Source organism: Mya arenaria, chromosome 11 (genome assembly GCF_026914265.1).
Source record: "Mya arenaria isolate MELC-2E11 chromosome 11, ASM2691426v1".
In the NCBI taxonomy this organism is placed as follows: domain Eukaryota; kingdom Metazoa; phylum Mollusca; class Bivalvia; order Myida; family Myidae; genus Mya; species Mya arenaria.
The window spans coordinates 39,966,916-39,992,529 of NC_069132.1; the positions used below are offsets into that span (position 1 = coordinate 39,966,916).

The window sequence follows — 25,614 nt, forward strand, 5'->3', positions numbered from 1 at the left end:
AGCTCAGTAAACTCCAATGTAATCGATTAATTATTTCATATAAGAAAAAAATCGAGAACCGACACTCATCACTCACATCTTGTAAACTTGGAGATTTTCATGAACAGCACATGTTTAGGCACGTGCTTCAGTTATTTGGTTCATAAAAACATAATAAAATGATTTGGTTTATTATTTGTTAAAGGCTGATATAATATATTGATAAAACAATGAAAGTAAGATATACAGTGAGACAGATATTTACACTGTATACTGTGGCCTCTGTAACGAATAAACTAGACAATGTACATAACATGGCAATTGAAAAAGTGAATAAAGGGTTTATATTTCGTGGGATCTTGAATTCGTGGATCACCCAACCCACAAAAACCACGAACATTAATGCCCCATGAACATTAATGATTTCACAGTATTATTTTTAGAATTTTGCTTGTAATTTTTGGTTTATATAATTTAGGTTTTTGTGATCGATGATCATGTTCCGATTAATTTTGGTCTTGAAAAAAAAATTGACATTTGACAGATTTTTTTAAGGAGGAGGCTATGGCCTTAGGGTTGGTCATGTCCACGTAACTTTTTGCCTGTGCTTGTAGGAACTTGATAGTAAATGCTTTCGTTAGTGCTCATAACAAAGTACAATAGTTTTAACACAGCATGACATTGATCAATATTTGATGCTGGAAGTAGCTCTTTACTTTTTACGATTACATGTTTTTTCTGTGGCTCTAGTTCCGAGGGGACAGAGTGGAATGGGTATGAGGGATTATGTGTGTCAATATGTCTGTTAATTGATGTTTTAACGAATACAATGCTGTATCATTTATTTCAGTTTTGTAACTGATATGATGCTAAAGTGCCCTGGATTTTTTTTTTAGCGTATTTGTTTTTCTAGGATGAATAATGCTTAGTGATAGTTTTTGTGTTGTTGTCCTTAGCAACGGCAGCGGCAGCTGGAAAAGCTAGCAAAATATATACTATTGACCATAACTCAAAATCTGTTTAAGACGTTCTAATGAAGCTTGTTACAAATGTTTGCAGAAACAATACACATATTTATATAGCAATGCCAATATCTCTAAATTGAATAATTGTTGAGTTATGCCCCTTGCTTGCCTGAATAGAAAACAGATGAGCGTTTGTGTTTTCTCTGTGGCTGTCTTGTTATATTCATAATTGTTAAAACAAAAAAAAGAGGATTAAACATTGATGTTTGGACGATATATATTATTATGTTAAAACAACTCCTTAAATTCTGATAGCGTCATGTCAGTTGTTTGCTTGATAATTTGTTAGAAAACGTGTAGAAATCGTGTTTTATTTTCACTGTATTAAAGGCATGGTGTTTTGCAAGAGTAAGTTTGGCGTATTCTGAATCTATTTGTATACAATGCATTTTACCCAAGGCTCACTTTTCTTTTCAATGCATGTTACTGCACATGACAAATCTTGTCTTCTGTATACATATCAGCCTTTGTATACTATTTAAGTTTGTCTGTTTTTTGCTGAAAATAATTTGAGATACAGTCGAAACCCGTAAGCTCAATATCCCAGTGACCAGTCAAAATACTTTGAGCCGCGTGAATATCGAGTCAAGAGGGAATGCTTTTGCCCAGAGTAAAACAAAAACTGTCGTTGACATCCAGTTCGAGCCAAAGCGAAAATCGAGCCAAACGATATCGAGCCAACAGGTTTCGACTGTATTGTCCAACCCTTCCAGGTGTCATTGACAGCAACGACAACATAGTTGTCGTGGTCGTGTGCATTGTGCAAAAACTATAGTATATATTACTGTAAGCCGTAACTTATACAATATGGGTTAAAGCTGTTATCATGAAACTTGGTACTAATGTTAACTTTAACAGTGTGCGTTCAATGTTCTTATGTCTAAAAGGGGCCATCATCTGTCTTAATATTTTTGTTTGAAACCCCTTGGTAGACTGAAAATAAACGACAGGACTATTGTAAGCATCCATTTTCGATGCGTTTGTTCTCATATATTATTGTAATGTCTTAAACTTCGCTTGCTTAAATCATTCCATAGTATTTCTAACAACAATTACTACTACCCTCAAATATAATGACAATATATATTACAAGACCTTGGGCCACGATAACGAACAGTCTTAAGTCATAGTTCAGACTCTAGTTGCAAATTGGCAAATCATCATTACATTGTAACTTTGCTTCTTAGTATATACCAGTTTTGCTCAATTGCGTAACAAGCTTACATCTTATTTTAAACACTCTCGAGACTGCTTCCTGGGTCAAATTCACCAGTACCGAGTGTCCATGTTATAGGTCACAAGAATGTTCCCTGACCAGGGATCGAACCCTGGATTTCTTAGCCTGGAGGTGGACACTCTACCTCTGAGTCATCCCGACCTTACTGAGCCATCCAGTCCGTAACTTTCCTTGTTGCCAAGTTTTGCTGATGAAAATCTAATGATTTTTATAACAATTTAACATTGTACAATTTTTTTACATTTATTTTTGTTTACAAAGGTAAAATATATATATATAAAAAAGAATAATTTTGAGTCAGAGTATAGATTTATACTTTAGACTGTTCATAATCATGGGCCCTAAAATGCATGTATACACTTATGTTAACCTTTACTTGTAATCCAACCAATTACTTATAAATGGCCTCAATTTCATGATACATCTTAAGACCCTAATAACCGGATTAAGCTAAGCTCACTATTTTTGTTTTGGTATAATTTGTGTAAAATTAACATTCTTAGAGTAGGAGATTATCATTATGGTAATCTTGATAAACCAATTTTAATGTCCTCACTAAAATGCTTTGGGGAATATTACTAGGGTGATGAAGATGTGCACCTGGGGTTTTGCTTCCCATTGCTCTTAGTAATACCAGAGTTATGGCCCTTTAATTAGCATATCTGGACTTGTGTCTCTCAAAACTCCAAATCTATATAATCTAGAAGCATAAAACCTTAGGGAAATGTTCATGAGGGATGAAGTTATGCTTCTGGGGTTTCATTCCCCCCTGCACTTAGTAAACCAGAGTTATGGCCCTTTAATTAGCATTGCTGGACTTGTGTTGCATAAAACTCTTAATGTGTATAACCTTGAATCATGAAACCTTAGGAGCATGGTAATGCGATGATGAAGTTTTGAACCTGTGGTTTTGATCCCCACAGCACTTAGTAAACCCTGAGTTATTGCCCTTGAATAAGCAAAAATTGACAATTGCAGACTTGTGTTGCTCAAAACTCCAAAACTATATAACCTACAGGGGATTGTGAAAATGTTGATGAAGTTATGCACCTTAGATTTCCATTCCTGCTAAACTTAGTAAAACCAGAGCTATGGCCCTTGTTAATTAGTAAAATCGAGACTAAGTTTGAAATTTGGGTAAATGAAATAAGGTTCGTAAACTTGTAATGCTTACGAACTTTTGAGAAATTGGGGCCATGCTTTTTTTTAGTTTGTAGATTTATTTTCTAATACTGCATGGTTTGTAATTTTCGTTGAAGTTAAACCCTGCAAATGCTTTAAATTTTGTTTTAAGAATTCCTTATGCTGCCCATTTTCACCTGAAGACAAGCATTGAATTTTTTCCCAGTTTGAAGTACACCTTTCTTTAAGATGAATAATATGACAGAGAAGATTATTGTTTGTTACAGTGTAAGATCATAGTATATTTCATCATGTGAGCACCATAAGTTTAATTTCAAGAGTGGCTTAGACACGTGTGAAATATTCACTGCTGGTGTTCACCAAGTGAAATATATTGCCATCTTTCACTGATTTATAGTGTTTTTCTTTTTATTAAGTGCCTAAAAGCAGTATTTAAAGACATAAATTGAATTTGTTAGATATCAATCTGTATGCGTGTGCAATGAATTTTCGAAATGGCATTATGATGTTGTTGATATCTTGTCACGGTTCTGTGCATACTCAATTGTTTGATTTGAAAAGCAGAATGAACTAAATTTTCAAAAGTAGTGAAAAATATAAAATTGATGTTTACAATGTTTGAAACAGTGAAATATCATTTTTATCCTGTCACCTGCATACAAATCGGTCCAATAACAAGGTGCCGTGTAAACTTTAGTTTATTAGGATAGTAGACCACGTGATGTTTATCTACAGTCAGGTGGTCATGTGACCGCGAAAACGAACTTCTTTTATATATTCTGCAATGTCAGAAGAAAAGCAGAACTGCCGTTTCAGTATCTTATCAATGGACCACTAACAGCCGACCACAGCAATCACTCGCCCATAAAGTCCCATCATTATGCAAAATAATGACACTGGCAAAACAATCGACCTGAAATCTTCATGAGATGTGAAAATCTTACCCCACCCGCAAATGCTGGAAACTGTGAAACAGCATTCAACGATACTCGTCGATAGTTTATTCCATTTCTGTGGTGAATGACAAAATCTCACTTACAACAGAAATGAATGATCTCTTTGCCGGTGCAGTTATGATCATTCAACACTATCAACATCATTTAAATCCATTTAATATGTTGCGATTGTTTGTAAACACTCGTGATCTTGAATTTTGACCTGTGTACTGTACTCTGACTTGCGGAATAATTGTTACATCATCAGATAATGTTCAGAGACTGATCCATGCTTATGCACGTTTAAAAGTATTTTTATGTTTTGAATTGATATTGACGTATTAAAATGCAATGACTTTGAATATAAACGTACTAAAAAAGTTGAACAGTTTTACGAACTATTTTGGGGGCGATTTAAACATGGATACCGAGTGTGATGACGTCAACAGGGAAAAACAGTTGTCCCCCTTACTTTTAAAGATTCTTATTAATTTTAAGGTTTTATAGTGTTTAATTAAACAAAGTAACAGGATAAATAGAATACTAGGTTAGTGCCGTGGATGGAGAAAGTTTATCTGGCTCGGCTGCGGATTTTATCGGGTTCGCCTTCGGCTCACCCGATAAATTCCTCCGCCTTGCCAGATAAACTTCCTCCATCCACGGCACTAACCTAGTATTCTCTATTTATTTTACTGATGAATCTCGATACACCACCAGAAAGCATATAATAAAAGTAAATATCTAGGAAAGTTTTGAACATTGTATCAAATGTCATTTAAGTATAAAGTATGTCTTATAATGTTTGTACATTATTCATTATAAGTTTATGCCATATCTTTCTTTATTCTCTCAATACTGTATATCTATAGTTGATATTCAACAATCCCCCCCCCCCCCTTACACCACCCACCCCACCCTACCATGTTGTTTTCCTTGCTTTTTATTTAATTATATGATAGTTTGCAGACTTTAGAAAACTTAACATTCTAATTGAAGCACATTGTGTACATTATGACAAGATTTTAACAGCATGAGTATATTATCTAAAGACTAAAATTTGAAGGGTGTTAAAAAAACACTCATTTCTTCAAACATATATAAAACACGCTGATAGTTCCACGTTATGTAAATCAAAATATAGCATATCAAATCAACAAAACTTTAAGTCATAGGTATGTTAACAAAAGAAATTCAGTCTATAGCAATGTCACTCAACGTAACCCGGTCTACATTGTTAATCTTTCTTATGTCTCATCGTCTTGGCATCGTAGCCATCCATCTGGCAACCAAATCTGCTCATATTGAGTTCATAAGGAATTAATATTGCTCACAGTTTTGTGACTACAGTCAAATCTTTCCTGAATTTCGTGAAATGTATAATCAATGATCCTTGTCAGGAATTTCCTTGACTTGCTTTTTTGCTATTTGAGATAATTGATATGGTCAGGCACTGTGACTGTGAGTGGTTCATCACTTATTCTCTGCTGTCCATCTTTAATCCTTGCTGTATCTCCATAATATGATCTAACGTTTTCATTGTTTCTGTTCTTGACTTCCCATTTAAAACACAACTTGACATCTCATCTCTGCTCGACGCTCATTTCCAGATGACACACCCACCAAAATTTGACCTGACTTAATGAACATCAGGTTTTTGATTGAGGGTTTTGAAATGCTATCATCAAAAGTATACTTATGTCATGCAATGTTTCACGCAGTCAGAAGTACAAAAAAATTACAATTTAGGCCAGGTTACACTGACATTTACATAATGGTGAAAGTTTCAGTGTGTTTCTTTTATGCTTAAAGAAATGAGAACACTTTTCCGCATATTTTTTTAACACCTGTCATATATAGAACTTTTTTGGGTCTACATAAAGTCTAGCAAAATGGTACAGAATAGCCAAATCAAAAGCTCAGTACAATAACTATAATCACTTAACCCTATCTGCAGGCTGCACGACGCCATCTACATCGCCCGCTGCTCGTCTATCGCCTGAAGAATCTGCTGGTAATCGACGGAATTCCCGTAACAGAGGAAGAACGTGCGAAGGCGGAACTCTACTTTATGGACCAGCAGGTAAGGACAGGCGGAATTGTGGGAAATATCAGAGTGTGAAAAGGTGTGATATATTGAGGAGTGGAAACTATCAACTGGCCATTTTTTTACTTAAATGCCTTCTTTGGAGCAGGGAAATTTGTTGGAATCCCTCCGGTTTAAGGTGACTTCCAAACATATAAAGTCTGCCTAGAAAATAAAATTTGTGGAGGCCTCAACAGTGGTCTCTGAGACTGTGGAAATTCTGCCTATTGGTGGATGGAATCAACTGCATGATATATTAAAGCTGCATTCTAACAGATTGACTGTTTTGACAATTTTTTTATTTCTTGACTTGAAATAAACTTAGCTTTGCGTAAATATCTGGAAACCAATGATATAAGACTGATGACAAAATATCAGATCGCAGTTTTAAATATTTATGTTCGAAAATTAAAGTTGTGTGGCTTAAAGTGTTACTAAGGCTTTAAAATAAGAGTTTTTCGGCATAAAACATCAATTTCCAACTTATATATGAAAATCTGCGATCTGATTCTTTGTCAGCAGTCTTATGTCACTGGTTCTCAGACATTTACGCAAAAATTGGCTCATTGGGCGACAAAAAATATAAAAAAGTTATCAAAACGGTCAGTCTGTGAGAATGCAGCTTTAAGCAAGAGCATGGTGGTACAGTTTAAGGGATGTTTTATTTTTGTGTGTTTTACTGATAGCACCAATATACCACACCGACCCAGTTTGAAGTGAACAAGATATTTTCATTTGACGTTTGCTGTGTTAGTTAACTCTCTGTTAACATTCATAAATAAATCATAAAAAGGCAATTTTCATTCTTGTCCTAGTGTTGGTAACGTTCCGTTTTCCTCTTACAGATGAAGCAAATTCCTATAATTATATCCAAGGTAACAAACTATGTTTGATGTTGTAGTACCCCAAAACCATATATGGCATGCATTGTACATGTATCATATTGAAAATGCAGTTCAATGTATTACAGTAACAGTGAAATAGTCATAAAAAACTATGTCTGGGCACTCGTCGGTAATTCTTTTTTCTTTTGGACATTTTTTTTACTCAATTTGTCGAAAAAAAGTTGTTGATATAATTTGCTAAAAGGATACGAATGTGCCCAGATTAACCTTAGTATAATGAGTTAGTTAGTGTTTTCAGACATAAAACAAAATAGGGTGATCTTTATTACTTTGTTTTTAACTCATATTTAATGATAATTGTATTTTGTAATTCGCAACAAAATATATATGCAATAGTTAGAACATATTAGGTAAAATCTTAATGATTAAGAAGGGTTAGATGGGGCGGGCGGAGAGAGCGAAACAAGTGAACCCTTCTTGGTCATTTAGATTTTACCTAATGTGTTCGAAATTATTTAGATTATAACCTGTTTTCAGCAGTCTTGGAGCCAAATTGTAACATCTTTTTACCCATAGAATTACAAAAAATAATGATTAAGCGTAGTACTTTATGAAGGCCAATAGGCAATTTTATTGGCAGGAAATATAGGTTTTAGTCTAAATCTGTATTATTTGCCTGTTAAATTCATTGCCAATCACGTTAAATTTTAACAAATGCAAGACCAGTCTGTCGATAGAAGCAGTCTATCTTTCATAGATTGATAAGAGAATCATACCAAATCATCCAAATGGCTATGAATTGACTTTACAAAAGCTTACAAATTATAAATGAATTGTTATAACAGGAATTAGATTTCATACGGAAGGTAAAAACCACTCTTTTTAATTATAGTTAGTCTTCTAGACATATTTTTAGTGTTTATTTCATTTCTTAACAATGTTGTCTCAATTCCTTTATTCTCTAAAGTCCAGGGGCCGTATTTAATAACCCAAGATTTCATCTAATTATAAAATTAGAATCCAAGTGCTTTGATTGGACGGTAAAAATAACTAACCAATGGACTAATTTCAATTTACATCTAAAATAGACTACGGTCTTTATCGAAGCGGCCTCCTGCATTTTATTAGAAATATCAGTTTCGAAAACTTGTTCATGTTTTTGATAGACCTTTGTGTAAGCAGTGGTCGAAATTAACACAAGCCTGCAAGCCCTGCACTGGTAAAATGCCTTCTGGGCTTGCTCAAATTCTGAATTTTATATAGCAGGGCCTGTTGAAAAATTTGATGTTAAACAATAGTATAAGAATTCGGGCTTGCTCATCCAAAAGTCTAATTTCGATGACTGTGTGTAAGCAAAAAATAATAATTTAGAAAATGTTTCAAATTCCTCTTTTATGACCAGTTTCAGCCGAAATATGTCACAACAATAAATGTAAGTCCATTGTATGGTGTTCACATTGTAAAATATTTTCCTCACAGAATGAAAAACTATTTATGAGTGTGTTGAATTATTATGGCGTACTGTATATCCAGGAAAATTATCTCTGTTTTACCAGTAACGGGTTTTGAATGGACTGGGGTTTTTTAAGATAAAAAAAGAAGAGCTTTTGCGATAGCCTTATCATTGTCATTATGCAAAAACTTTAACATTTGCCATATCTCATAACCACTTCAGATTTTTTTTATTAAACTTGGTACAGATGTTTCCAGAGACAAACACGTATGTTAAGCAAGACCCATAACTCTGCCCTTAATAATTGCCGAGATACCCCCCTTATTTAACTGTTGATGTTCACTTGGTAGGGCTCTTGTTTGATAGTCAAGTGATTTTTTTTTTTAAACTGAGGGATCGAAAACATGTGTCTCATGATATTTTAGATGAGATCATTCTTGGAACTTGTATCTTCAGTAAAAACAATTACCGGTATATTGAAAAAAAAAATGTTTGACATTATGATAGTTTTCCCCATATATCTATTTGGCTCTTTTAAATATTTTCATCCTTGAACTTTATGAATGCTGCCATCATACGTCTGCATGTTAAATGTTGTTAGTGTTTTTTTGAAAATAAATATATAATCTGTTCTAAGTTACAAATTGTCACAATTACAACCCCTTAATTATAAAGACTTTATTTTATGTCTTTTATCGAGCTTTCTGTTTACATTCTGTGACTTCTGCTTCTATAACTTTGCATATATTAGATCATTATTGTATTCACTTCTAAGACAAAGCAGTGTAGTCGAGCGCACTGTCTTACAACAGCTCTTGTTGTTGCTGGAATCATTTCAAATACTGCTACAGTCGAAACCTGTTGGCTCGATATCGCTTGGCTGGATACCCTCATTGGCACGAACTGCATGTAAGCGACCAATTTTGTTTTATTCTTTGTAAGTATTCCCACTCAACTTGATTTAAGCGAGGCAGTAATTCAGCCGGCCCCTTGAATTGAGCTAACAGGTTCCGACTATATGTAGTTTTAATTGATAAGGATATCTTCACTAATTTAAGTGAGTTACCTTAAGCTGGTTAATGCAATGATGTTTTATTTCATGCTTTGATTTTCAGGGAAGTGTATTAAACTCTTTTGATGTAAGTTGAGTGAAATCATATGCTTAAGTATTTCACGTATTCCATTATCTAGTGGCTACATAGTTACATTATAAGGCTAAAAAAAATAATCTTTGTTTCCACTATCATCTCCAAAAAATAGGTTGTGAAGGTAGGCATCATTTTTTTTCTTTCTATAATTTTTTTATAAGCACCAAGCCAATATCACAAACTTTTTAAGCTTCATAGGGTTCAGTAGCTTATTTCAATTAGCCAAAATACATACTTATTTTGAATTTTGATAAATGGAAAGTAAATATTATGCAAATAATTGAAAAACAAAAATAGTGAGCTTAGCCTTAAGTCTGTTATAAGAGACTAAAGAAGTTTCGAGAAATTGGGGCAGGGATTCTGTACCAAACCCAATACCTATATATCAGGATTTATTACTATTGTAGAAAATTTGATATGTTAAATGGTAAAATTTAATCATATTTATCAAATAAACGCCATTTTTTATTAAATTATTGAAAAACTCCACATATCGATCAAGCGCTAAAAAAAATGTGAAGGGTCAGGAGGAAAAAATAGGGTCAATCAGGTTAGTCAGGAAACAAAGAATTATTTTATTAACGCATGAGTAAACTTAAGTAATGCTTTATGTGAGATAGTTTATTTCACTAGAATACTCTTCACGCTTAAATGCAAAGTATATGTCATTTTAATGCAGCTCACATAGATCACAAATACAGTAGTGTTTAAATTTATAGTGATCAATTCATTTTTGGTTTTTAGCTCATCTATTGGTGATTTTTGAAGAAAGAAGTCTAAAGGGCTCATTCGTAGCCTTGATGTTGACATCAACAACATATAATTGTTGTTGTGGAGAATAACATAATTGCTGGCCATATCTTGAAACCATTTAAAATATTAACATGAAATTTAGTACATATTTTCTTAATGATAATTCATTTTTGAAACTTGGTACACAAGTTCACTAAATGAAAATTCATTCCTTAAACTTGGTACACAAGTTCACTAAATGAAAATTCATTCCTTAAACTTGGTACATATGTTCACTAATGAGATATCCTTTTTTAAATTTGGTACACATGTTCACTTCGTGAGAATTTTGTAAAGCAATTTGTATACATTCAAAATCTTAAGGGGAAAAAAAGGTTTCATATTTATATTAACTTTTAGGGAAAAAACATTTAATGTTTAAAAGATTTGAACCAAAAAAAATATGTTAATGAAATAGAATCATTATGGTGGATTTTTACATCTTAAAAAATGAAAAGCTGAAATCCATCAATTTTTCGTACATGGTGGCAGATGTCTACTCTGCCTATCAAGGGAGATCACTAGGTAGGAGATTGGGCAACCTTATGCGGTGCTTTCACTTTTACAGGTCACTACAATTATGTATTTTGTGATTAGCTGGCACTTGCTAGAATACCATGATTTAATTAATACTAGCTGTTTGTGTAATTGCTAGGATACCATATACCATTTGTCTCCAACTCCTGATTCGATCAGGTAAAAGAAATTGGACAACGGTCTCTTGTACGAGGTTGTAACCCATCTCTCCCCATGGATTTGAAATAAAAACGAATGATTATGACAGTTATTATCTAAATAATTTTCAGTTTCTGCCTACCTGGAACAACCTTATTGTGTTCTGAGTACTGAAAGTAAAATACCCCTGATAATGTGAACCAAAGAGGTGGGTTTCAGCCTCTTGCCTCTTTTTTTCTTGGCCTTAAAGTTAAGTTTTCTTCTGTTAGTTTCCTTTTTAGCTCTACTGGCCAAAGGCCAGAAGAGCTTATGCCATGGCATGGTGTATGTCATCGGTGCATCAGTGCGTCTGTAAACAATTGCTCGTGAACATGATGCAGTCTTCAAATTTGATTGCATCTCAATCAAACTTATACTGAAGTAAGATAGCCATGAGGGCTCGGTTCCTTTATTAAACTAACCAGATCCACGCATGCATGACTGGATTATGGCCTTTGAAATGCTGCAGCCCAAGCAAAAGTATACTCTAAGGGAGACAACTTTGTACAGAGCTGTGTATTATTGTAGCATTTGTCTCCCTTTGTAAAAGCATACGATTCACTGATTGCTTTCCCTCCAATGTATTACATGTATATCTACTAGTATGTACATGCTTTGGATAAAGAATTTCCTAAAAGGTCATGCCAGTAGAGCCATATGCTGTAGTGGGCCACTTGTTTTAAATGGAGAAAATGGTACTTTTAGAGGCATTTCTTATAAGATTAGAGGAATTGACATGACTAAATCAGATGCTCAATGCATATATAATACCAGCCGTTGGCAATTAATTTGCATTGTTTAACAAAAGAACTTATTGAATGCAATGAATCCAAGTCAATACATATTAGCTTGAATAAAGCTCTTAAATTATTTTGTTATTTAGCAGTGCACAAATTTTCCACCTGGAGTAAGTGGCCACCTGTCTTAAGCAGCCACTTTGACATTTTCCAAAAGTGGCCACATTTTCCCAAAGGTGGCCACTTAATACAGGTTTAACTGTAATAAAAATGCATACAAGGGTGTCAATGCTCAGTGTCATGTCAATTGATATAGCTAATGTATTATTTTTCTAGGTTCAGGGTATTTATCGTGGATTCAGGTTGCCGTAAGAAAGTTATCTCCCATTGTCAATGGTGTCAGTGACCAAAGCACTGTCCTCGTCAAGTAGACATTGTCACACTATTGTCAAAAATGAAATTAATCTGTCCAATGTCAAGAGTATAACTGTTGGTTCAGGGCTGGTATTTAATATTGGTCTTAATTGGATCTATGAACGATGTAGCTAATCTGATTACTTGTTATAAATAACTGACCAATAGAGTGAATGCAGTCAATCATGTATGACCGTAATATTAAATCAGGTTGCATATGGAATACCACCCCAGGTCATTTTATAGCTGTAGTTTTGTTCTGAGGCTAAACTGTATAATATCATATTTCACAATATGCAACAAGCACTTTTGTAGATAATTCCTTAAATAGTGGATTTTGGAAACCTAAAAAAAGTAACTATTATTAGATAAATTGTTGTAATTACTATATATAATAATTAAAATTTAATATTTTGCCGCCTGAATATAAAAAAATATTGTCATTTTGTAAATAGTGTACCGTTATGTTCCTACTATTTGAAAACTGCATTATCTCATAAAACATGTTGATTAAAAACTTCGGTCATAATTCCAAAGAAAATTTATTCTATAAAAAAAATATAGTTGAGAACAACTGTGTGTTTGACAAAGTACATTTTTTGCTCTGTAATAAGTTTTTTTTTTAAATAGTTATATCAACACATTGTATTTGAAAATACAAATTTTAAAGAGTAAAAACATGCCTTTTTTTATTCATTCTATGGCTTTTTGTGGTAAAATAATTTACGATTGAGATTTGACTTGAGTCCATATGTTTTTTCATGATGTTCTAGCAATTTATCTGCTAAATGTGCTGACCTGCTAATTTTATCAGAATTAACATTTTGAATGTTGATAGAATCCAACTTAAGTTGCTTAATGCTTATGATATTTCCCAATTTTTTAGCCCAGCATTGGGGGCCAAGGGGCGGCAGATGGTTCCCTACCAGGGATCGGGCAGTACAAGGCACAAATCCCGGTCAAGGTCACCAACATGCAGCTGGCCACATCCCCTCTCTGGAATGGAAGTATCTTCTATGACGAGGCAACTGCCCAAGATAACGCTCAGAGAGGTGAGGCTGGTCAAAGATGGAAAGGTTCTTGGCTCAAAAAAGACCCCAAAAATTCCCTCTCCGTGGCCTAGTGGCTGGTCAAAGATGGAAAAGATTCTTGGCTCAAAAAAGACCCCAAAAATTCCTTCTCTGTGGCCTAGTGACTTATCAAAGATGGTAAAGATTCTTGGCTAAAAAAAACCCCGAAAAAACCGTCTCCGTTGCCTAGTGGTTAAGGCTTCTGCCTACAGAGCGGGAGGTTGATGGTTTGATTCCTGGCCGCATCATTCCGAAAGACGTTAAAAGTTGGTACAAGTATCTCCCTTACCAGGCGCTCGGCATTTAAAGGGTAGTGCTTGGAAAAGTGTACTCAGTACTGGTTTAACCCAGGAAAGTTATAGCCAGTGTATCAGTACTTTACAATGAGCATGTTAAAGAACCAAGAAGTCTCTTCGCAAAAAATTAGGGTATTGCACCCGGATTTCTTGTATCTCACTCTGTTTCTTCAAGTCTTCTAATGTCTTGATTTGACTGCAAATTGCTGTCCCTTCTATCTCGTGTCACTTATGGCATTTAAAACACAATTTAAGTCTTGATGGGGTCACGGCGGGTTCGAGCCAAAATGCAGCCAATGGGCGCGGGCAGACCTTGATAAACTCAAATAACCAAAACAAAGCTAAAAATAAATGTTGTGTTATTGTCATAGCCTTCATGTCATTGTTACCTTATGCTCCTTTTGCCGTTTTGACTTGTTATACTTAATAGTGTGGTGTAACCTTTTAATGCCACTTTAGTTTTTTTGGTTTACAACTGTGAAAAAGCAGTGCTTACATAATATAAATAAATCAAAAGAATATACCTTAAATATTTGTAACATTATAAGAACAGACCCACATTGCCTACCCATTAAGAAGAAAATCAGAGTGAATATTGGGAATGAACGCAGATACAGCTCATGTAATGACGTCTTCCTTTAGATGTGTACATGTCTTCATAAGTTATAAGACAAACCCAGCTAGTGTATTTTTATGCAATGCTGGCAAGGTTATATCATTGTCGGTGTTGTTGTGCAAGTTCTTAATCAATTTCCAGCTTTGATCCATTTTATGTCTTACAATGAAAGATTTGTGCATTTATGTTATATATTAGAGCACCCTTTTATTAAAAAATGATATGATGCACCAAAGCTTGATATTTCATAATTATCGATATCTTACTGTAAACTTCACTGTAGAAATACAGTCATGGAAATAAATCTTGCAGACAAACAAGCCAAAATTCATATTCGTACATTTTTGAATAAGCAAAGCCATGGACCTTTATAATAAACCATAGATTGGCAACTGCCCCATATCGGTGAAACGATGAGAAATAATAATTTACCCACAATCCTTAGCGCGCACTCGGCAAATATCGGAAAATTCCGCCGAATCTCCGAGCGGTGATTAACGGCGACCTTCGGTTATTTCCGCCAACTCTGCTAATAATGCCTTGTTTGTTATAGATTTAATTATAATTAATAACTGTGATTTTAATCAGATTCAATTGGACTATTATCAACTCAAATGAAAGTACCACGCATTTAAGTCAATTTTAATTTATGTTTTCCTACATGTATATATTCGGCCGATGTCGGACGTCTCGAAAATGACCACACGGTAAGATCTCGGAATGAAATCCCGCTGCACACGTGAATTTGAGATTATCGCATTAACACAGATGAGAGTTGCCAATCCATGGTTTATAGGTCCATGGCAAAGCTGTATAAAGCCAAGAATTTGAACAAACCTGGAAAGCACTTTTTCAGTGCAGGGCTGGGGGCCTTGTGCTCATTTCGACCACTTGAAATAGTTTTGAATAAATTGTTTATTCTAGGTGGTGGTCGAAGGAGAGGTGGAAAACAAGCGAACGGAGAAAGTGGAATGCCAGCGCCACTCGGACGAACGAACACCATGTACCAACAGCCCAGTGGGGGAACAGGGTACGGAGGCTTCACGTACACAAACAGCGGAAACAGGGCACAATTCTATCTGAACCAAATCCCTTATGTGGCTTCTCAGTCTTCGCAAACTGCCGAGTATGTTGAGTGGTTGACAAGGTAGCGATCCCAAAATCACGGCATGTCTGAGGGTGTCTAAATGTTTAAACGTGTTAAAAGTCGCTAACAACTTAATGCTATAATGGTAGTTAATAACGTATTACGGTCGTCATATTTTTATTTGCAATTTTAACATTTGATTAATTTTAAAACGCGTGATCTTTTTGTCGGAAAAACATTTCAATAACAAAAAAATTGTCTTAACTTTTAAACATTTTTGTAATTTCAAGTGCAAGGAAAATGTTGAGGTTTGAGGATATCTTTCTTTATAATTCAATAATTTCCCTAATTTTTACATTCAAAATTCGCTAATTTTTTGCTTTTTTCTACTAATCAGAAAAATCTTACTTTGATTTTGGTACTTATAATCAGATATGTCGTTGAGATCGCTCTACTGGAATACTGGTGTATACTGGTGTCCACCTCTTACCAAAGAGGTTGTGGTTCGAATCCCCACCGGGGGTATTTTCTCCTGGCCTTTCAAAATGGACACCAGTACAAATTTCTCAAGCATGGTTCTATAATTAAGTAGTCAGCTTTCGTCACAATCGAGCATAAAGAATTCAGTAAAACGAAAATAAATTAAATTTGCTAAAGATGTTGAATAACAACTTAAGTATTTCTTATGGATCTTTGCTTCTTTCTTTTGTTAACCACCTATTGTGATGAAACTTTTGATTTTTTTTTTCATTTCCAGATATTTTTTCAAAACCTTCCACCACTCCAGTAAGTCTAGGAATGGAATTTTTAGCTTTTCTGTTTTTCGGAGAATAAATATAAAGGTATTGTCATAGCATTGGTGTCTTCATCATCGTTGTTGCGCACAAACTTTAACCTTGACCTTTATTCAAAAATTTGTTCAAGGTATTCCAATGAAACTTGGTACACATGTTGCTCAAAATTTTTAACCTTGGCCTCAACTCAAAAACGGTTCAAGATATTCCAATGAAACTTGGTACACATGTTGCCAGAGACAATATGCACAATCATAATACATAGCAAGGCCCATAACTCTTTAAAAAATCGTTGAGTTCTGCCCTTTTTTCAATTAATATGCAACAGATGAGTTTACTCCGCTCTGCTTTTGTTACAAATATTTGGATTTTGATTGAGCGCAAAATGTTTGAAAAAGTTCATGGCTTACTTTGCTACCCAAGCAGCATTTTGGCTTGAAAAGTAATTGCTTTTGTTTTGTTAATATTACTCTAAAAGATAATATATAAAAGTTGTATTTAAGGTATAAAGAAACATTTCAGGTTTTTAATTTAGAGCCAAGATCCATAAGAAAGCAAGATAAAATATTTTTGTGTGAAATTAATTAAAATGTCTATACTTTATATCACCAAAATGTCGGTTTAAATTTAATTGAAAGTCATTGGCAAGTCAATTTTCCACACAGGCAACATTTATTTTCAAATTTAATAATTTCATTAAACAAACAGGTATAGAAATTTGCATAATCATTTTTGTTGTTGATCTTATATGAAAATATTTCACAGTATTTACAGTCAATTGTTTATCGTTTATGATATTTCAGGATAAGATTTCAGGATTATCAGTGATTTATTGCCCTCAGACATGACATGCCAGTCTTTTCACAATAATTATTCTTTCTTTCACAATCCGCTGAAGCGTAACAAAATATTGTTTGTTTACAGAAACCTTACTGACCCTTGTTTGTTTACTGCCAAACCTACCTTTTCATTGCCACTGGACAATTAGTTTTGGGGCCCTATTAACTACATCTTGAGTCTGTCAGATTCAGACTCAGGCTCAGAAAAGCAAATTCTTAAATGTTTCAAAATATCTTTTATGTGACTAGGCTGTGTGCCTGATTTTGAACTTTTTTTTGTGACATAAATTTTACCCTCTGCTTACAACACAATTAAAATCTTGCTTTCTCTGAGTCTGAATCTCAGTATTAGACTAGAGGTTAGTGAATAGAGGCCCTGATAGTTTTTTCAGTTTTGGGTATATTTTTTCAGTTGTTTCTTGCACTGTAAAGACGCTTGAAATAGTGTTTTATGAAACACTCTAGTTTATGAATTTTCAGACATTTAAAGGGTAGTGGTCCTTAGTGTGAAAATGATATTAAGACTCAACTTTACCTATAAAGAAATGAACAAAAAATCCCAACCTTTCAACACAATATTTTTTTTATTTTTTTTTTTGGGGGGGGGGGAGTTGTAAACAAACAATATATTTATTTATTGCTTAATACTTAAAAAAAACTATACATGTATCAATCTGCAAAACACTGTCTTATTAATGTCTTAACATATGCCTTTTTTCCTTCTAATACATTCCACAACCTGTGACTAAGACTTTGCAAGACTGTGGATTTTCTCTTTCGGCTTTAATGAGTTGTTTGGCACATTGTAGTTCATAGCACACTTTTTGTTATTTTTGCATCTTTTTGCAGGTAAAACTCTCTTCTCTTAATCATCTAGGGCCATGTTCAGCTTCTTGTGTGAAAAAATTCAACCAAGTGGAAAAACTTGATTTTTTAACAACCAATATTTTAAATATTATATTTTTTTTATCAAATTTATTCATATGCCTTCATGATTTTGACCTTTTTCTTGCTTATTTTTGTACTTTTGGTGTGCAAACATTTATATTTTTTATATATTCAGCTTAGAAAACAAAGCATTTTTTCACTTGGTTGAAAATGTTCACGAAGATGCTTTAAGTTTCATCAAAATCCTTAGGACTCGGTGACATACCTATAGGAGACTCTTTCAACAGTGCACTAGCCTTGTTTCGTTTAGGGTCATTTTTGCTATATATTTGTGGGAATTGAATTTTTTCAGAAACTGAGTCAAAAACAAAGTTTAGGAATTGAAAAAAAAGTCAACTTGTGGCCATCTGTTAAATGGATATACAGATTTAAAATATTTGCAGTAATAACTCAGGCCCTTGTGGATGTTCAGGCTCTTGCAGAAGACAATAGGATCGCTGGACAGATTCATATTAAAGTTCTGACAACTAAAAATCCAAAAGCAGATAACAAAACCGCCAAATTTCTATTTAATAACGAAACAACGGCCAAATTTCAATTTAGTCATAAGTTTGTTTTTATAAAGTGAGTTGTTTAAGAAGCTCATGCATCTGCACTGGCTTAAATAGTGACGTAAAGGCATTCACAGGGCATTTTGCACTAAACACTAAGTTTTCTTCTAGCTTGTATTCATTTTGGTCTTCTAAACAGTTAGATGGCGCCAGGCTCAGTGCCCAGCCTTCAAACTTAATCATTTTAAAGTCCAAAACTAAACACTAACTACATTGTATTACTCTATTAATGAAAATGGGGTCTTTTATTACTGGTAATATCTCCTAGGTAGATTTGAAATCACACCGGGTATTTTTGATGAAACGGCCCCAGGCTTGCACTAATTTCTTCACCTTTAAGTCAATTTTTCCTGTATGCTACAAAATTTCACCTTTTATAATTGCAGATATAATCAAAATGTAGAATCGAGGTAAAGGCCTTAGATTAACTTACCCAAGATTATCACAATATATTGGACAAATGTAATATATATAATTGTAGCGAAACTCATACTGTAGAGAAACAGGAACAATATATAATAATTGTAGAGTAATAAATGAATGGTTTGTTCACTTTGAGTAATTTAAGCCAAACAAAATAATATTTAGTTTATCAGGCACAGCCAAATTCATTTTCTGTACTTAAAACTTCTTTTTTTTTATTCCACAAAATTTATTTTATTTATTTATTTTTGTTAGCAAAAGTATGGTGATTTTGGGGTGAATTGTTTTCTGATTAATGACATATATTCCTATCATATTATGTAAAACAAATATATCATTTGGTTCAACATCTTTATATGTATAATTTTCACATTTGAAATTTTCTAGTTCATAATTTATGATAAATTGCTTCATATTTTATATGAAAAAAAATGGTTTCTCAATGAAAAATGAAAAAAAAAATATGCAATTCCTGTAATTGTATCATTTTATTCAAAATTAAATATGTGTCATTTTGGCATATTTTTAGTCTATAAGTGATGAAAATGGTTTCAGATCTTATTTAAAAGAAAAGATTAGCTCTCCCTACCAAATGTTTTAAAATGTGCCTGAGAAACTAAGGATCATTTTTCCTTGGCCTAATCAGTAGTATACATATGTTTTCTTTCACTGAAGTATGATCAAACCGATTGTTTTTACATGTAGCATCTTGAATGAATTTAGAAAGCACACTTAGACCAATTTCATTAAGGGTTTCAGAGTGTCCAGTTTGATTTAACTTATTTGTACAATATCTGACAAAATAAATGCCATTTTAAGGGTGTCTGTTTTTCTACGATAAAAAAAGTTGATAGAAGTTGATAAATATTGTCAAGGCATTGGTATCTGTGTCACCATCCTGCAAAAACATTAACCGTAGCCATTAGAGAGAAAATACATTCAAAATATTCCCATGAAACTTGGTACTGCATGCATGTTGAAGGATACAATGTACACATGTGTAGTAAGGCCAATAATTCTGGCTTTAATAATTTCTAGCCCTAATGGATGACTGAAAAATGAATCATTGGCATTAATGCCCCACGATGTTCCTGTCTCCCATCTGGTACAAGAATGTACCATTATATATTGCATGTTCTGCACATATGTGTTAAATCAGTGCTTTCTTACAGTAACCAAGTCAGCTGCATTTGCCTTAGTTATTATTTGATAATTATGTATTTAAAATATTAATCATTATTACCGTAAACCACATGTATTCAAAATAAGTATGATAACATGATTAGATAAAGATATATATTGAAAACAGTGTTTTTCTGTTATGCTAAATTGTGGATTTGGTTCCTAAAAATGAGTAAATGAAGTAATAATTAATACTTGTGTAAATGTAATAATTACTCCTATTATATACAAAAATATTGTTTTTTCAGAATGAATAATAGCAGGAACAACAGAAAATGATTCCTGTGACTTGGTGCTTACTTCACTGTCAACTCAACAGATATAGGAGGGGAATCCTGTTGTGCCTGACCAAGGTCTACATGAAAAGTCTTTTGACATTAAAAATACTTGTTGAATGATGTTGGCATTTTACACTACTTGTAAAATGGCGTGGTTACAATCTTTGCATGTTACACTACTTTTAAAATGGCGTGGTTACAATGTAACCTGGGGCAGTGATTACAAACTTCATTTCTTTGTACTATTTCTTCTGTCAAAGCATTTATGTTGAAATTTGTTGAAATATATTACTATGTGAATGTTTTACTATATTTACATAATTTTTTGTAATAGAAATGGAATAAATATTACGTTTAGTTCCTTAAAAAAGGTCCTTTTCTGAGTCTGGGTCAAGACTTGGACTTGAGACTGTTCGTAATCATAGCCCCTGGCATTTTACACTAAGTTACAAACTTACATAGTTGAAATCTTGGCATTGAACACTGCTTATAAAATCACATGGTTATAATGTAACTTGGCATTTTACACAACTTGTAAGATCACATGAAAACAAGCTTAGCAATTCACACTACTTGTAAAATGGTGTTACAAATGTAACATGGCATTTTACACTACTTCTAAACTTACATGGTTACAGTCTTGGCATTTTACACTACTTGTCAAATCACACAGTTAAAATACTGGCATTTAACACATCTTATAAAAGCACATGAAAGCAATTTTGGCATTTTATACTCAATTTGTAAAACGGGTCTGGTTACAATGTAAATTGGCATTTTACTCTATTTCTAAACTTAATGGTTGAAATCTTGGCATTTATAACACTACTTGTAAAATGACATGGTCATACATGCCATATTTTCTGGAGACCATTCAGGGGGATTTGTTCAAAAGGCTGAAAATTCAGGGGGATTTTGATTGTATTCAGGGGGATTTTTTTAGCAGGTCTAAGTTGGCGAAATTTTAAAGTATTTTTAGACGCAAGAATGAAAAAATGTTTTCACATATAGTTTGCTTTGAAAACCTCTTAACTTTTTCATTATACAGAATTATTTTATGTCATGATTTATCATATTTTTATGATACACTGTCATGTCATACTGTAATGCACTTGCAGAACAAAATATGTCATTGGAAAAATATGTTTTCGAGACAATTAAATAAAATTCACCTTCCTCCAAAGTCTTTAAAAAAATTGTGCTTTAATTCTATCAGCTTTGATGACTTTCAGACAATAAGGGAATAGAATAAATATTATTAATTTCTTCCTTCCAAAAGAGTAATATTTCTTTGCCTTTGATAATTACTACAAATTAATTGATCACTTGTTGTAAAAGTTTCCTATTGGAGACATTCACTCACATACTGTGGTTTCAGTTTGTCATTATTGCCTGATGTAAAATTTCAAAAAAAAAAAAAAATATATATATATTTTTTTTTTTAAATTCATTTTTTTTTTTTTAAATTCCGGGGGATTTTTATCTCCCGCCGGGAGACCGGGGGATGGATCGAAATTCCGGGGGATTTTTCCCCCCGCCGGGGAATATGGCATGTATGCATGGTTACAATCTTGGCATTTTACACTACTTGTAAAATAGACAGGTTACAATGTAACTTGGCAATTTACACTTAATAAAATAATAGATATGTAAAAAGTTACTTCCTTTGTGGCTTGTTTACATTTAGTAAGATGTTTCTGTGATAAGCTTGCACAGTTGTTCAGAGTGTATCATTATTTATAGTTTGTTAAGGATGTTTCAGATAATATTCCGTCCATCAAATAAGCATTCTCATTTAACATTCCTTAAAACAGATTTATTTTACCCATGTTAAACTATGCATAAAACTGTTAAACCATGTTAAACTATGTACATACTGCTAAACCTGTATATACTGTAGTGAAATTTGCTATTAATTTCATTGTATATTACAGACACTATTTTTATGGTATGCCAAAGTATCAAAATTGTGATGTAATATTTAATTGTTCCAGAGCATTCACAAAACTGAGCCAAAATCTAAACTAAAAGCACTATTACTTTAAGTATTCTTAAAAGTATGTGATATTTTTTAAATATTTTGTTGTTTTTCCATGTGCAAGAACAGGAGTAGCAACACATCATTTGCATAATTTTAGTTTTAAGAAATCTGACCCACAAATATGTGAATTTGAGATGCCTGGTGGCCCCGTATTATATCAGTACCATTTGAAATGGTTTTGAAAAAGTTTAAACGTAAAACTCTTAACAATAATTTTATAACAAAAAAGGTTTTTCACCTTTAAAGATTACAAAATATGTCAGTTTATGTCCAATATCAGTTTAATTTAAGAGCACATAATTATGAACACTAATAAATACTGTATGATGGGTTAAATGAGGTACCGGAGAATTAGTTTATTTGTTGGGTCAGGATTCGCTCACAGATGTTTTTAACCTTTTGCTGCAATTGACTTATTTTACGTTTTTTTTAATTTAACGTATGTTTGAAATTGACTTATTTTACGTTTAATTTTTAAAAACACCAAACAGTACCTAGCAGATACGCTTTGAACAGAATTTTGTAATTGAGGCATAAAACAAATAATTTTTTAAAAGTATTACTAATGCTGTTTTGCAAAATAGAGCTATCAGCATTTCTGTCACATTTCGAAAATGATTATTATTAATAACGTCAGTGAGAGCTCTTATTTGAACTTATTGTGGCGTTTAATCAGTGAAGCAGGCGTTTTGTTCCAATTTCGCACAAAATATGATTTTTTTTATATCTGACCTTTTAATATGTGATTAAGTCCCTTAAGGACAGAACAATCAGTGTGATATTTTGTTTTGTTTTTTATTTTACCTATATTTAAGACATATTTAAATTAAAGAAAAATACTATTAGTATCACACCAATATTTTCAAATACTATTGCATTTATGGACAATGACAGAATGTTTGTGATATAAATGCAGGTTTTGTGTATATGTACAACAGGGTGTGGTGCCCGGGGCATTAAGCATTAGTTTCTTGCCCATTTTAGTTGTTGTTGGTTTCAAAGAAACTGCTGATATGTCCCGTATTTGTCATAAGTTGGTATCGATTGTTGGTATTGATTGCTGGTATTGGAAACTTATTGTTTTACAGTTTATAAAGGTCTGGCATTATAGTTTGACCCCTTGCATTGGAAAATGTTAACCACGGTATATTTGAGACAGGGCCCACATTCACTTACGACTTACGTCTGAGTTTCAGACTCAGACCAGCCAGTTCTTATATTTTGGTACCTTTATAACTTTCATATAACTGTTGCATTACAAAAAGATGTAAATAACTATAAAAATTGCTACTTGTTAATTATCATATGGTCAAAATCGGTCCAGACCGGCAAATTGACGTTTTTTAGAAGCCGTGATGAAAACCTTGGTATTATCAGCATTGCAATCCTTGTAGAACAAAATCTTGAACCAGTTGGCCATTATCCAAGTTGGCCTTTATCCCAAATTGGCCATTATCGCTGTTGGCCATTATTCCAAGTTGGCCATTATCTGATCTGAAAATCAAAGCACTCTTGTTATCAATTTCACTCTTCTTATAACAAATAATTTTTCACTTTTGAGGCTTACTGAATATTAGCTCTAAGGTTGAGAGTCTATGTGTAACCATGTAAATGATTAATATGTCTGTTTCATGTTAAGAAATTAACATTTATGACACATGGAAATGAATATGGTGCAAATATTTTTATTCTTAGATATGAAATTACTGTTTTATAATGAGACGTTTGTTTCAACTCTGTTAGGCTTTTAAATAAAAGTGCTTGTTTCTAAAGTACTGATAAGCCCTTTCTTCCCACACCTCACTGACCCTTATTTTATTTTTGCCCAGAGACTTTTATTTTTTCTTATTGTGAGTATTGGTGTGTTTTTTTACTTGAGAAAGACGCCATAATTCAAGTAAACTCATACCGTATGGGGCTGTTTTGAAGTGTGACAAAACATACGAAATATCTTATAAAAAAAAAATCCCAACCTATCTACCCTATTCTTCGGGTGCAGTGAAATTAGAAACAAACAATTTTTTATCTGGCCTTTATATGATTATTATATGTTCATTTATCCTAAATTCCGTCCATTGTTAGATATGTATATTAATGAAGTTATTATATTTATAATATACATGTTTTAATGTAAAGTTTATGTGCAAATCACAATGTTTTATATCTTGAATAGAGAAAATAAAATCACATTGAATGATCAAGTCTGCATATTATTGAGTTTAACCTCTCTATAAGGGAAACATATTTTTGGTAACCCCATGTTATTATGGCATTCATGCCATATACCCTGATGAGGATGAGTGAACCCCCTGATTTTTTTTGTCCCACACCCCAACCTCCAATCCCCCCTTCAGCAGGAGTTGAATATCCCAATATTATTTATTTCATTTGTGTGTGTATATGTTTGATTGGGAGAAATGAAGACTTGAGTGCTTTGTACAATACATTTCCTTACAGCATGAATACTGGATACAATGATTTTCAATTTTTAATACAATAGGCCAATGCATTTGACATAGTGACCTAGTTTTTGACCTGAGGTTACCCATATTCTCAAATTTTTAAGACGACATGTATACAAGTATTCTGACAAAGTTTCGTAATAATCGGATAAAAACTATTGAGTTTATGAAAAAAATATGACATGGGGTTAATATTTCCTAAGATTTGACCTGGTGACCTAGTTTTTGACCTGAAGTGACCCATATTCACAAATGTTCAAGACGACATGTAGATAAGTATTCTGACAAAGTTTAATTAAAAAAAGTTGATAAAAACTATTGACTTTATGACATAGAATAAAAACTTCAACACAGAATTGTGAACGACCGCCCTCCTGCCTGGTTTTAGCCATTCTATAACCCATAAGTGTTCGATGAACCTTTGTATCAAATAAAATGCATTGAAAAGTCAAACACTCAAATGAAAAGCTCAAACTGCAATGAAAAAGCCCACTAGTCAAGGGCAAAATACCATGGGAAGCC

At 33.2% G+C, this 25,614-nt stretch overlaps 1 protein-coding gene across 7 annotated transcripts in view; it reads left to right on the forward strand.

The window, feature by feature from the left end:
- The window catches only part of LOC128208257 (leucine-rich repeat-containing protein 9-like), a 64,920-nt gene extending 40,111 nt beyond the window's left edge, over positions 1-24,809 (forward strand). For 2 of the 7 annotated variants that reach the window (XM_052911743.1, XM_052911745.1), the window contains exons 32-38: positions 1,335-1,352; positions 6,274-6,399; positions 9,816-9,839; positions 13,392-13,557; positions 15,412-15,634; positions 17,172-17,192; positions 20,560-24,809. In XM_052911743.1, coding sequence (XP_052767703.1) covers positions 1,335-1,352; positions 6,274-6,399; positions 9,816-9,839; positions 13,392-13,557; positions 15,412-15,634; positions 17,172-17,192; positions 20,560-20,590 — 609 coding nt within the window. In that variant the 3' untranslated portion in view covers positions 20,591-24,809. Of the gene's footprint in view, positions 1-1,334; positions 1,353-6,273; positions 6,400-8,092; positions 8,114-9,815; positions 9,840-11,295; positions 11,337-13,391; positions 13,558-15,411; positions 15,635-16,331; positions 16,361-17,171; positions 17,193-20,559 lie in introns of all 7 variants that reach the window. The other 5 variants (XR_008256876.1, XM_052911748.1, XM_052911749.1 and 2 more) reach the window with 5 other exon arrangements.
- The last annotated feature ends 805 nt before the right edge of the window (positions 24,810-25,614 follow it).